At 46.6% G+C, this 14,552-nt stretch overlaps 1 protein-coding gene across 3 annotated transcripts in view; it reads right to left on the bottom strand.

Annotated features, from left to right (window-relative positions):
• dnai4 (dynein axonemal intermediate chain 4) overlaps positions 1-14,552 on the bottom strand; it is a 209,672-nt gene that overhangs the window by 115,711 nt on the left and 79,409 nt on the right. For all 3 annotated transcript variants that reach the window (XM_068037286.1, XM_068037287.1, XM_068037288.1), the window contains exon 6: positions 9,716-9,855. In XM_068037286.1, coding sequence (XP_067893387.1) covers positions 9,716-9,855 — 140 coding nt within the window. The remainder of the gene's footprint in view (positions 1-9,715; positions 9,856-14,552) is intronic.

Genomic DNA, 14,552 nt, shown 5'->3' with positions numbered 1-14,552 from the left:
TCTTACTAATACTGATTTCCTTCAATTCCTTATTCTCCCTGGTCCCTTGGATCTGGGAGATTTCTTGTATCTTCCTCAGTGAGGACAGACACAAAGTAATCATTTAGCTTCTCTGCCATTTCTCTATTCCCCATTATAAATTCTCCTGACTCTGCCTGTAATGGACCCACAATTGTCTTAGCCAAACATTTCATTTTTACATACCTATAGTCAGTTTTATATATTTTGCTAGTTTACTTTCCTATTCTATTCTTCCTTTCTTTATCAGTTTCTTGGTCCTCTTTTGCTGTATTCTAAAATCCTCCCAATCCTCAGATTTAATACTATTTCTGGCAACTTTATAGGCCTTTTCTTTTAATTTTATACAATCCTTAACTTCCTTTGTTAGCCACGGTTGACTGCCTTTACTTTTGGGGGTTTTGTGCCGGGACTGGAAAAATGCAGCTATGAGGAAAGATTGGATAGGTTGGGACTGTTCTCCTTGGAACAGAGAAGGCTGAGGGGAGATTTGATTGAAATGTACAAAATTGTGAGGGGCCTGGATAGAGTAGATATGAAGGGCCTGTTCACCTTAGCAGAGAGATCAGTGACTAGGGGCATAGATTTAAAGTGGTTAGTAGAAAGATTAGAGGGGAGATGAGAAAAAATGTTTTCACCCAGAGGGTGGTGGAGTCTGGAACTTACTGTCTGAAAGGGTAGTAGAGGCGGAAACCCTCAACTCATTTAAAATGTGTCTGGATATGCACCTCAAGTGCCGCACAAGGAGAATCACTAGGGTGTGTATACTAATGTTAGTGGTATTATACTGACATCTCCCATTTACCTTAGACAGTAACCTTCAGGTGAATGGTATGATCAGCTTTAATGAGGAGGAAAGAGTGTGAATGTGACAGTTGGCTTGTTGACTATTGTAATCATTTGTGGCTGGGTGGGGGAGGGAGGCACACAAGGTTTTTGATGGCACTATCTGATGGCTTCCCGCACACACATTAAGTAAAGCGTGCCTGGATAAATCCGTCTTGGGCTTCTCTGGCAGCCGGTGTGCGCCTGCAGGCACCACAGCTCCTCCTCCTTTGATGCCAGTAATTCTTCACCTTCCCCTTCCTGCAGCTCCACTCCTCTCTGCAGTGCAATGTTGTGAAGGGCACAGCAGACCACAACAATTCTGGAGACCCTTGATGGGGCATACTAAACTTTGCCTCCAGATCTGTCGAGGCACCTGAAGGATTTCTTGAGCAATCCAATGGCTTGTTCTAGTATTGCTCTTGTGGTCATGTGGCTCCTATTGTATCTCTCTTCTGGATCACTGGTAGAATTCCTTACAGGAGACATCAGCTAGGTCTTCATAAACTAGCCCTCGTATCCCAGGAGCTAGATGCTGAGGCTGTGTGGTGCAGCAAAACCCTTTGGGAGATGTGACTGCTGCAGTATGAATAAATCCTTGCAGTTCCCTGGATATCTAGCATAGACATGCATGATCACCTTTCGGTGGTCACATACAAACTGGACATTGATGGAGTGGAATCCCTTGTAATTGATGATTACCACATGTGTGCAATCAATGACTCCTTGTACCTCAGGGAACCCAGCCCATGTAGTGAAGCTGACAGCGCTCTGTGTTTGACTAGCCTCATCTGCGGCAAAGTGCACATAAGTGGCAGCCTTGGAAAACAAAGTATCCGTGACCTGGGAAATGCACTTATGGGCAGCAGATTGAGAGATCTTTGTGAAGGAAGGAACCGGAGAAGAGGAGGTTCAGGGCTGTGGTGACATTGATGAATTCTGGCTATGGGTGCCCATCTGATCCTTTTGGAAGAAGGTCTTCTTCCAGGAGGCTGGAGATGTCAAAAACATCCTGCAAAAGCCTGAGCTTCCTAAGGCACTGTTGCTCTGTTATGTTGAGGAACTCACTCTCTGTCTGTAGACCCTATGTTGGGGGTATCACCTCCTTTGAGCTGCAGCTCTCTGTCTACCCCCTCTGTCACAAGGAGTGCCATGTGGCTGTGGAGAAAGCAGTTGCTGTTGGTGTTGTTACTGTTGCTCGTGCTGCAGCTGTTTGCGTCGATCATGGTGCTGCTGGTGTGGCTGCTCCTGCTACTCCTCATCAGAGTTCCATGTTACTGCTGCATAAGTTGCTCCTGTGTTACAGTGAAGGCTGACAGCAAATAAGTTGTGATGAAGGTGAGCATACTTCAAGGCAGTTGAAAGTACTTCCAAAAAGTTGGAAATGACCGTCAGGTGCTCAGAACAAATCCTGCAAGCACAAGCCTTTCACTGAGGCTGGCCACAAGCTTTGCAATTTCACTCTTTAAAGGCTTTCCAGCAGATCAGTTTCATTGATCAATAAGTCCCCGCTGTGCTCTCATCTCATTAACCCTGGTGAGTTCCAGACAATTCGGGAAAACTGTGCACTGGCTGTTAAAGCCAGAATGCTGGGTTAAATTCACAGTTAATTGCCTCCTTGAATATTTTAATTACCTACCCGGCAGCTCCACAGGGGTTGCAAACTCACCTCTGACCTGGCCCAGGTTAAACCCGGAAGTCGTCAGGATCATGTTGGGTTTGCAACCCAATGCCACTTTTAGCAGCTTTAAATGCCTGCCCGCATCTAAACCTACCTTCCCATGGCAGTTAAAATTCTGCCCAATGTCACAGTTCCTTGGCATGCCCAGTAAAGCTCTGTCTGTGCCACTTGTATTTTAAGGGAAGACAATCTCAGAACTTTATCATCTTAAAATTCAAGCATCCAAATTTTGTCAATGATTGGGTCCACTCTGGCAATAGCAGTAAAAGTTATAACTCACTTGCAACTACTGTGCCACTGGCTTTTAAGAACTACAATGTGAAATTGGATACCAAAAATTCTGCAAGCTGCCGCAATACATTTATTTTGTGCTAATATGCAAGTCCCACAATTATTTCATAGATCCTTGGTGACCAGGAATACCATCTCAAGCTATGCCTGGTGACACAACTGAGAATCTACAAGCTGCATTAGAAAGAAAATATGAAAAAAGAAAAAGAAGCAAATGCCGCCACAAGGATATGAACAGGCACATAATATGCTAGTTAAATCAATGATTCCACAATCTGGACAGGGTCTAGAAAATGTACTTTTGTACAACCTGAAAGGTTTCCAAGGTGACAGTGGTGTGCTGTATGTTGCATAATTATGCTATCAACAAAGCAGTCCCATGAAGCAGAGAATTGGCAAATGTCCTTCAACAAATCCAATCTGTCCTAAGGGATCTGTCATAAACTGTTAGCAAGCTGAAAATGGGAGAATTTGGTATGGTCTCAGTCTCAAAATACTCCAGAACCTTGAGACCCCATAAAAAATAAACTCCAGCTGTGAAAGTAACACTCGATTACAAAGAATTATCAATAACCTGATCATCATTGCACGGGACAATCTCCCCCTCCTTTCATGAAGGTGCTAGAGTATGGTTCCACAAGATTACAAGTGGGCACTGAGTGAGCCTAGAGAGCTGCCCGGTACTGTCATTCCCCAACAAAGGTCACAGAATATTATAATCAAGAATGAACTCTAAATACAGTGCATCGTATGTCTGGCTATCAGAATACTGACAAAGATGCTTGCCCTTTATAACTTCTCATTAAAAAATTTTACGAATTTGCACTTTCAGCATAGCTTCATGCTCTGGGTGCACAAATCAGGAATACAGGTGAGGACATCTGTGCACTCTATAAAATATTCTATGTGTTGAATTCAGTTGTGGGGTGGGAGGTGTGCATCTGAATTCTTAGCTTCTAGCTTTGTTGATCTATGAGCCAGAAACACAAATTTGTAACTCAGTGTTCACTGAAATCGCTTTGAATCCTTTATTTATCACACATTGGGATGGAGTTTCCATTTTGGGCGCAATTGGTGATCTGGGTGCAAGTTTCAAAAAGTGTTTTTTTGTCCAAGTTTCTGCTCAAACTCATTTGCATTTCACCGAATGCAAAATCTACTCGGAATCACTGCAAGCGGGCAGTGTTTTAGAAAGGAATTTTTTTTTTAAATGTTGCTTTAAAAACATTTCTTGATGTGTAATTTGGTTTCTTTTGATTAATACAGCTGAAAATGGGTTTATCATCAAAAATAAGCATTTTTAATAAGGGTGTCCAGTTCACAACCTGTGAGTAGTCAGTTTCTTAGTAAATTTTTAAAAATTCAAAAGCTTTTAAAACGTGCCTATTGGTGTTGTTGCACCTAAAACAAAATGCTTAATTTTTAAAGTGTCCTCGAATACTTGGAAACGAGTGCCATTAGCAGAAACTCGCAATGGTGATTAAGTCGATCTGGAGCATGGCCAGTTTTTTGGGAAGGGACGGTTTTTAGCGCGATGTTTTTAAACTAGCACAAAAGACTGCAGAAACCCAATTTGAGCTGAAATAATTTGCACCTAAAATTCCACGATCTTATGTGCTGCTTTGGCCAATTTCGAACAAATTGCGCCAACAAACCCAACGCGATGTAGCAGAAACTCTAGGCCTTTATGCTTATGTTTGAATGGCATAGAAACTTAGGCATGCCCATTTCTGGGCATACTAGGAGTACAGGTAACAATCCCTGCAATTGAATTCTGAGGCCCACAGCACCCCGATATTGGGTGTCAGGCCTTTGGAGCCAGCAAGGTGTTAAGAGCAACAGGTGCAATGGAACATTGGGCTGCTGCTGGCGTCACGTTGGCCCTCAGGTGAGTGATGAGGTGGGAATGATGAAGGGGACTGATAGGCAGCGGTGGCCGGGTGGTGGACTGAATATGTGTCCGGCAGAGGCCCAAGTTCTTTGAATGTGGAGACAGAAGCAGTACTCCTGATCAATACCCCTCTAATTTTTTTTTTGTTCTGTGTGGCCTATTCATTTACATGCACAATACCTTTAAAATTTTTGAGTGGCTGCACTCGTGCAGGATTTTAAAGGGAATGACTTGTGCGCAGTCTGTGCGGTAACTTCCTTAGAAGGAACATTGTTCCTAATCCTCCCAGCTCCATATTCAGGTAAGTATATCTTAAACTCTTACCTGCTTAGTTGTGACCGAACAAACCTGGTTTTCCTGAATGCAGCTGGACAAAGCATTCTTGCAATGGGGGACTCAAACAAGGGTTAGGCCCCTTATTTGCTCATGCAAGGCTGAAATTAGTGAGTCCGTTGTGTGTCCCGGCGCCAGACCCATAAGTGGGCGCCATTCCACTAGTCACGTGGGCGGCCAGCCCACCGCAATCACGTGGCGGGTGGCCACTTTACATAACGGAGGCGCAGGGTCCGGCCAATCACGTGGATGCGAGATGCTGAATATGGCGTCGGATGACTCCAGAACAGGTGCTGGTCATATTTAAAGCACTGCCAGCCCTGCTTACATTACTGACTTCCACTGATTTGCTGCTTGCTTTTCACTACTTAGACTGGTGTTGCAGTGACTCTGGATCCCCCACCCCCCGGAAGTGGACCCTGCATGATGACAGAGGCAAGACACAGGGTGGCCCTAAGGTTTAGTAATACCTCCCTCGAGATTCTCCTCCAGGCTGCAAGGGAAAGCGGGGAGGTCCTCTTCCCCAGTGATGGCAAGACGAGGTCCTCCGGCCTCACTAAGCATGCCTGGATGGAGATAGCTGAGGAGGTCAATAGCCATGGGGTCACCCCCTGAACATGGGTACAGTGCTGCAGGAGGGTCAATGATCTCCTTCATACTGCCAAGGTGACTGCTCCAAAACTCTCTCCATTTTAGGGATTGCGTGGCTACGTAGGAGGAAGCAGGGCATGGGGCGGAGAAAGGCACTACAATGACATTGACAGAGAGGGGTTAGGCATCACCTCATCCTGACAGATGCATGGCAGCCTCTTGGCCACAGGTTACCTTCTTTCACAGCTCATCTCCATTAATTCCCTGAGAGCGGACAGGAGCATGAGTTATATAGGAAACCCCAGTAGGGGACGAGGGGCTGACACTAGTAGAACTATCGTGTTGATCACTCTGCAAAGTATAACTATCTCCCGCTTTCCACTTTCAGGACAAGAGAGCCCATAACAGAAGGGATACATCCCGGACTGGCAGAAGCATCCCAGATCTTCGACCTCACTCCACATCAGAGGAGAAAGCACTAGTATTAGCAGGGACCAGGGTGGCCACTCCATATCTGATGGAGAGACTGGAGTCTCCACGCAAGAGAGTGAGGATTGTCTTCCATTGACATACAGTTCACTTCTGGAGACCCACATCTCCTATGGTTGACAGGACGAGATCTGCACAGTCTAACCCACACGTTTGTATTCTCTCATGCAGGTCACGTCCACAGGAGAGTCAAGCAGAAGGGGGACAGCCATCAACTTCTGAGGAGGAACTGCAGTCCCATGACTCTCCTGCATCTTCCACCAGCGCAGATATTTTAACTAGGTGGGTTTCCGCTCGGCTGTAGAATCAGGGTCACGAGCTGGTCAGAGCATCGCACATGCGTCCGAGATGCTGGCTAAGGCTGAGACAGATGAGGCCTCTGACAGTCAGAGGACTGTGAGTGGCCGGGCCCGTGCTGAGCTCCAGGCTCATGACAAGCCTCTGGTGTCGACAGCACAGGTCATGCTGGGGTTGCAGAGAGAGGCAAGGAAACATCTGGCGGAGATGCCAGAGGCCATGCGCCGCCATGAATGGCCGACGGAGGAGACCATCCGAACTATAAGTGCTGCCATAACTCAGGCATGTGAGCGCATGGCTTCTCCACTGAGAGGTTGGCAACCTTCATGGAGAGCCAGATCACACAAATGCATGAGATCTGCACACTATTGCCTTGGCCATGAGCTCAACGCAGCACTGGCAAAGCAAGAGAAGGATGAGATGCCTGGTCTTCTCCAGCTCCTCATCCTTCTCTGATGAGCAGGGAGGTTCAGGTGAGCTTTGAAAGGGAGGAGGAGAGGCTGACCTCCACAGCTGGGGCTTCACCTCAGGGTGGCCTGAGTGTGAACAGTGGCTCCTCAGCCCCTCCGCCAGTGATTCCAGCTCCAGCAGCCACAACCTCTAAGGAGAGTCCTGCACCAGTGCAGGAAACCCTTAGGCAGCCGGGCCCTCCAGGTCTCAGGCAGTCAGAGGATGGCCGCCGAAGTCATCCCAGGCCAAGTGGCCTGATCAGCAGCCTGCCTCCAGCCCAGCTGCTAGTGATGGGTTCACACCTCATAGAAGCACTCATAAACGTATGAAGAAAACCACATAGACACTTGGGGGTTCACGGATGTTTGAAATTTGACATGTGCTGTGTCATATAAGGTTCTTTTGTTCGAGCAATTAACCTTCATTGTGTATTATTCCATCATACATTAATTGTGAGCTGCTGACTTTACCCTTCCCCCTTAGTGGATGCCAATGTAAGCACAGCCCTCAACTGAACATGAACTCCTATGGGCCACAGCATGTGGTTGAGCTGGGTGCTAGGTACAGAACACAAATAGAAAGGAAGCGATAGACGGCATGCATTGAAGTGGGTCTTTATTGTTTTTAATCTGAGTGGCCATCAGGGTGGCTGGAAGCAACTAAATATGCGATTGCTGCTTGCCTCCTTGGCCTGTCGTTCAATCTGCCTGGCCTCCGGTGCAAGGGCTTCAATATCCAGTGCTGCTTAGTCATCTCCCTCCTCCGCGTCTTCTTCGTTGGTGGAGGAGCGTCATTCAATCATGTCCTTGTCATGCAATGCCTCCTCCCTCTGCAGTGCTAGATTGTGTAGTGCACAGCAGACCACAATAATATGCAAAACCCACACCGGGACACACTGCAAGGCTCCATCAGATCGATTTAGGCAATGGAATCTCATCTTCAGCTGCCTAATGGCCTGATTGATGGTTGCGAGCACACACTTGCGGGCAATATTTTCAGTGGTCGAAGATCAGTTGAATGTTGATGGAATGAAAGCCCTTCTTGTTTTTGAAGACAGCTGTCTGGTCCATTGGAGCCTTGATGGCAACATGCATGCAATTTATTACACCTTGCACCTGCGGGCATCCAGCGATAGCCCGGAATCCGATGGCCCTCTCGGCCTGACAGTCAGGGTTGGTCCGGTAGCGCACAGAGCCGCTGGCTCTTTTGAAGAGGACATGGGTCACCTCTTTGATGCAGTGGTGGGATGCTGCCTGAGAGACCCCACACCTGTCCCCGGTGGATCCTTGGAATGAGCCAGACGCATAAAAGTTAAGTAGTGTGGAGATCTTCAGGGCCACTGGCATAGGGTGAACCCCGAATCCCATAGGCTGTATACGTCCTGCAGCAGGGCACATAAGTCGGTGATGGCCTCTTTGGAGAGCTGTAGTCTTCACCGACAATGCCGCTCGGAATTTTGGACGTAGCTGATTCAAGTCCAGTACACTCTGGCGCAGGTGAGCCCTTCTTGGCATCGGCTACTGCTGCTCTCGTCGGGGAGCTTCATGGGCGGGCACAACTGCCTCATGGCCCTCACTCCGTCAGAGGTGCCACATCATGCCACGAGGGTCCAAAAGGACAGGGGGTATGAGACCCATGCCACGTGATCAGTGGGCCTCCAGAGCACTGTTGATGCACAGATGACCCTGCCTTGGCAGCTCAGCTTTAGCTTATTCTTCCAGTAGACTCTCTGATGGCCCTCAGTACCCACCCTTGCTGATAGCCAACCCTCTCATTCAGCAGTATGAGCAGACAACCCTCTCATCCAGCAGTATGAGCAGCCAACCATCTCACCCAACAGTTTGGACACCTGATATAGCCACCCAAACGCAAGCTCCTATTGCAGACCAGCCGAGATTCTGCTCAGCCGACACTCACATGAGAGACACTGCTCAGCCAACACTCCTACCCGAGACCCTACTCTGCCAGCACTCCCACCCGAGACCCTGCTCACCCAGTACTCCCATCCGAGACCCTGCTCAGTGAGTACTCCCATCCGAGACCCTGCTCAGTGAGTACTCCCATCCGAGACCTTGCTCAGCCAGCACTCCCACCTGATGCCCCATTGCCCCTTGCAGAGCACCCGATACCATGACCACCCTTTGTAGAGCACTCAATATCACGAACCCCCCCCCCCTTGCAGAGCCCGATAGCCTGACTACTCTTGCAGAGCATCCAAGACCCTGACCCTGCCTTGCAGAGTGCACAGCACTGTAGGCCGGCAATGGCCTCTGCTCCCTATCTTCCCCGATTCAGTGCTGGTCATGGCTGCCTGCCCGTCGCAGCAATGAGGCCTCAACAGTCAGAAATTCGAAGTCACGTGAAGGCCGCCCATCCTCCACTTAATCCCAAGCCCCCCATTGAATCACAATGAATTAAGTGCTAATGTATTAAAAGTAAGTGTTCAGCAATTTAAATTGAATTCCTGTCATGTTGGGGCAGCAAACGCTGCCTTGGCGCTTTCCCGCCGCTGACTATATCCAATGCCGGATTTCCAGGCAGACGCTTCCGACGCGATTCTCCGCATCCCCCCCTGCCCTCACCCGCCACGATTCCTGCTCCAAACGGCTATACTAAATTAAGCCCATAAAGTGTCTAACGCCTTTTCAGGCATGGACACTGCACAACTATGTTTTGGCCTTTACCAACATGACAGCCAGTTTGGCTTAATTTATCTTATCTTCTCTCCTTCTGTCTTCCAAATTGGAGGTGTTCTGCACTATGTGTCTTGGCCATTCAACTAGTTTTCTTAATTTAAAAATAAGTATAGAATCACAGGATCACAGAAGTCAGATTATTTAACAATTTACCTGCTTCTTGAGTGTTAATCTTGTCACACTGGACCTCTTTGGATTTTCTTGCTCCACTGAATGTCTGCGCCGTCCTTTCAATGTAGCGATCATTGCCAACTCGCTCTTTGCAGAGTTCAATATACAACTGATTTCTTTTCCTTAAAAAAAAATGCCAAAGTTCATACGAATACCTTGTAGCTAAAATGTTGGGGAATGGGGGAATGGAAACAGAAAGAAAGACAGGACATAGCAGCCATTTTACCTCTTCTCTCCTGAAGGTACTAAGGTATAATTTTATGTATGCCAGCTGTTTTCCATGTATCTTATCAAAGTGACCATTCTTGTTTGTGAACATCGGGAGTGGGAGTTGACAGGCTACATAACCTTGCGAACTTTATTACCAAACCTAATCTTGTCCTCATTGGACCGACACATATGTCCATTTTACAGATAGTAATTAGGAGTGGGAAAACCAGAATATGTTTCACCTACCCAAAGAGATAAGTTTTGCCTACTGTCATTAGAAAACAAGCTTTTTTCATACATCTTATCCATACTGCTGTCCTGGTCGAGACGGCCTACCTCACCACAGAACAAAATTGATTGTAGCAAGAAGAAAAAACTAAGGAAGCTTTGAGATCTGGGGAAAAAATTAATTAATTAGAAGATTTTGTGGAAAGCCTTTAATTCCTACAAATGAAACGGCAATTTTATTCACGCAATATCTTGTAATGTAGTGTTGCCCAATAGTTAAATATCCTTATTACTCCAAATGTAATTACTGGAACTGTTCAAGAACAGTAACAAAAGGCCTGATGTTAGTCATTCACACCTTTTGAAGTGGTTGTGGTCATCATTGCCACCTCACTTACTCCTCGGACTACACTATGTAATATTACTTGTTCCTTTGGTATGTGAACTATTGTAAGACTCACAGGATGACAAGTAATATTCAAAGGAAATGTTGGTTTTTATGATAACTTAACTAAAACATATATATATTGCTGCATGAGTCACACCCATACATGTCTCACTCTGTCGGGCTACACCTACAACTCCCTGGTCACGTGTGACGTGACATCACTTCCTCCGGTGACCTTCACTTACAGCTTCTTAAGGTGGTCCTCTTAAGGTCATCACACAACATCACCCTTTTTTCCAAAGATAAAAACATATGTACAATATACAATAATGTTGCGATTTGGACCAACTATACATGATTAAAACAAAACGTTATTCACATGTAAGCAAGTTTAACACACTCTAAAATGTAGAGGAGTTTGTTTATTTGTCATGATCTTGTTATCATAAACCTTTTCCCAGAGCTGAGCTCATCTTGATGACCCCTTGAAGACTCTGATGACTCAGAACACTGGTTATTTTCTTTTTATTCTTTCATAGGATGTGGGCGTTGCTGACAAGGTCAGCATTTGTTGTCCATACCTAATTGCCCTTGAGAAGGTGGTGGTGAGCTGCATTCTTGAACTGCTGCAGTCCAACTGGTGTGGATACACCCACAGTGCTGTTAGGAAGGGAGTTCCAAGATTTTGAACCAGCGACAGTGAAGCAACGGCAATATAGTTCCAAGTCAGGATGGTGTGTGACTTGGAGGGGAACTTGCAGGTGAAGCTGTTCCCATGCGTCTGCTGTCCTTGTCCTTCTAGGTGGAAGAGATCACGGGTTTGGAAGGTGCTGTCGAAGGAGACGTAGTGAATTGCTGCAGTGCATCTTGTATATGGTACACACTGCTGCCACTGTGTGTCGGCGGTGGAGGGATTGAGTTTTGAAGATGGCAGATGCGATGCCGATCAAGTGGGCTACTTTCTTTGTCTTGGATGGTGTCAAACTTCCTGAGTGCGTTGGAGCTGCACTCATCCAGGCAAGTGCAGAGTATTCCATCACACTCTTGACTTGGGACTTGTAGATGGTGGACAGGCTTTGGGGAGTCAGGAAGTGGGTTACTTGCTGCAGAATTCCCAGTCCCTGACCTGCTCTTGAAGCAACAGTATTTATATAACTGTTCCAGTTCAGTTTGTGGTCAATGGTAACTCCCAGGATGTTGATAATGGGGAATTCAGTGATGGCAATGCTGTTGAATGTCATGGGGAGATGGTTAGATTATCTCTTATTGTAGATCATCATTGCCTGGCACTTGTGTGGCATGAATGTTACTTGCCACTTATCAGCTCAAGTCTGAATGTTGTCCAGGTCTTGCTGCATATGGACACGGACTGCTTCAGTATCTGAAGAGTTGCGAATGGTACTGAACATCATACAATCATCAGTGAACATCCCCACTTCTGACCTTACAATGGAGGGAAGGTCATTGATGAAGCAGCTGAAGATGATTGGGCCTAGGACACTACCCTGAGGAACTCCTGCAGAAATGTCCTGAGGCTGAGATGATTGGCCTCCAACAACCACAATCATCTTTTTGTGCTAGGTATGACTCCAACCAGTGGAGGGTTTTCCCCTTCATTCTCATTGACTTCAGTTTGGCTAGGGCTTCTTGATGCCATACACGGTCAAATACTGCTTTGATATCCGGCAGTCGCTGTCACCTCACCTCTTGAGTTCAGCTCTTTTTTCCATATTTGTAATGAGGTCAGCAGCTGAGTGGCCCTGGTGGAACTCAAACTGAGCATTGGTGAGTAGGTTAATGCTGTTGAAGTGGCATTTGATACCACTATTGATGACAGCTTCCATCACTTTGCTGATGATCGGGAGTAGACTGATGAGAAGGTAATTGGTCGGATTGGATTTGTCCTGCTTTTTGTGGCTAGGACATACCTGGGCAATTTTCCACATTGTCAGGTAGACGCCAGTGTTGTAGCTGTACTGGAACAGCTTGGCTAGGGGGCGTGGCTAGTTCTGCAGCACAAGTCTTCAGTACTACGGCGGGGAAGTTGTCAGGGCCTATAGCCTTTGCGGTAACCAGTGCCTTCAGCCGTTTCTTGATATTATGTGGAGTGAATTGGATTGGCTGAAGACTGGCATCTGTGATGCTGGGGACCTCAGGAGGAGGCTAAGATGGATCATCCACTCAGTACTTCTGGCTGAAGATGGTTTTGAATACTTCAGCCTTTTCTTTTGTACTGATGTGCTGGGCTCCCCCATCATTGAGAATGGGGATATTTGTGGAGCCTCATCCTCCTGTTAGTTGATTAATTGTCCACCACCATTCATGACTGAATGTGGCAGACGACGATAAGCCCATGTCTGACGGAGTAGCTTGGAGGTGCAGCATCGTAACCTTGAGATCTTGGCCAGTCTGCCTACACTTCAAAATTAGCAATTTGATGGTACACACCATGCATTTAGCTGTGCCATTGGGCTTTGGATAATGCAGAGACGATGTCAAGTGACGGACTCCCCACCTGGCACTAAAGTCTTGGAATGGTCTTTCTGCATTTTGCAGCCCATTATTGGAGATAATTTCTTCTGGCATGCCAAATAGGCTGAACAGGGCACTAACCGTATCAGCAAGCACTGCACTTGACCTATCCCATAGCTGCCTGATGATAAGAAACTTGGTGAAGTAATCCATAACAAGGAGAAAATCATCACCTACAACGTGAATAAATCTGTGCCAATCTTCGTCCATGGATGTGAAGGTGTTTCATGTGGGATCAAGGGTTCCTTCTGTTGATTTGGCTGATAACTTTGATATGCCTCACAGGATTTCACTACCATCTCATTATCACTGTTTTTATTCCTGGCTAGTAGATTGTCTCTCTGGCAAGGTGTCTGGTATGTTCTATTCCTAAATGCCCTTGATGCAGTTGTGCTAGAATATCAGAATGCAGAGCTTCAGGTATCAGGTCTTGTTTCCCTTTGAAAATCACCTCGTGATATACTGAGCTCATCTCGATACAGCCAGAAATAGCGTATTCCTATACTTCCTATATGGTGTCAGGCTATCCTTCCACAATCACCTTCTACAACAATGATAGGGTAGGGTCATGTGATGTCTCATCTCTTAGTTGTTCTCACTTGAGGGTCCAAAGCTCATGAAGTTGATCTTCAGGACATCTTCAATCTCAGTATCCACACCGTGAACATGCAAATCTAAGTGAGACATCTGAATCTTTATTTGCATTAGGCAACCTGCTCAAGGTGTCCGATGTGACAATTTTGCTGCCCAGTTTATATCGGACGTCACAATTGGAGCCCTGAACCTTTACCAAAGTCTCTGAAACCTCGGAGGAGCCCTCGTAAGTGGTTTGCACCATATGGTTTCAAGTGGCTTGTGGTCGGTCTCCACGGTAAAATGTTTTCCGAACATGTAGGTGTGAAACCTAGTGATACTAAAAACCAGAGCTAAGGTTTCATGTTCAATGTTAGAGTAATTGGATTGGGTTTGTGACAAACTCTTCAACGCAAAGGCGACTGGCTTCCCTACCTTAATGATGCAGGCACCTAATCCCTTCTGGGACTCGGTGACCTCGAGTGTGGTCTCTTTGGTCAGATTGTAATACTGTAGCATGCTGTCTTGACTTGACAGAGCTAATTTTAAGGACTCAAACACCTGCTGGTGGTCTTGCTGTGACAAATAAGGGGTATGTTTATGCAGCAGTTCCCCAGACAGTGCTGTTCGCTCAGCTAGACACCGTTGTAGGTCTTCCTGGTCCTGAGGAGTTGGCATGGCTCTGACACCTTCGATCTTATCTGGGTCTAGGCGTATAACTGTGGTGGAATATAATTGACCCAGAGAAGTTGATGTGCCCAACGTTGTCCGTACACTTCTTGCTATTAAACACAAGGCCCACACAATCAGCAGCCAGCATTAGCAAATGCAAGTTTCGGTCATGCTCTGCCCCACCACCGCAATATTGCTGGCTATACACATAGAGCC

This window comes from Heterodontus francisci, chromosome 8, assembly GCF_036365525.1.
Source record: "Heterodontus francisci isolate sHetFra1 chromosome 8, sHetFra1.hap1, whole genome shotgun sequence".
NCBI lineage: Eukaryota > Metazoa > Chordata > Chondrichthyes > Heterodontiformes > Heterodontidae > Heterodontus > Heterodontus francisci.
Note: the sequence above shows the minus strand (reverse complement) of the source record. Positions and strands in the feature narration are given on the sequence as shown.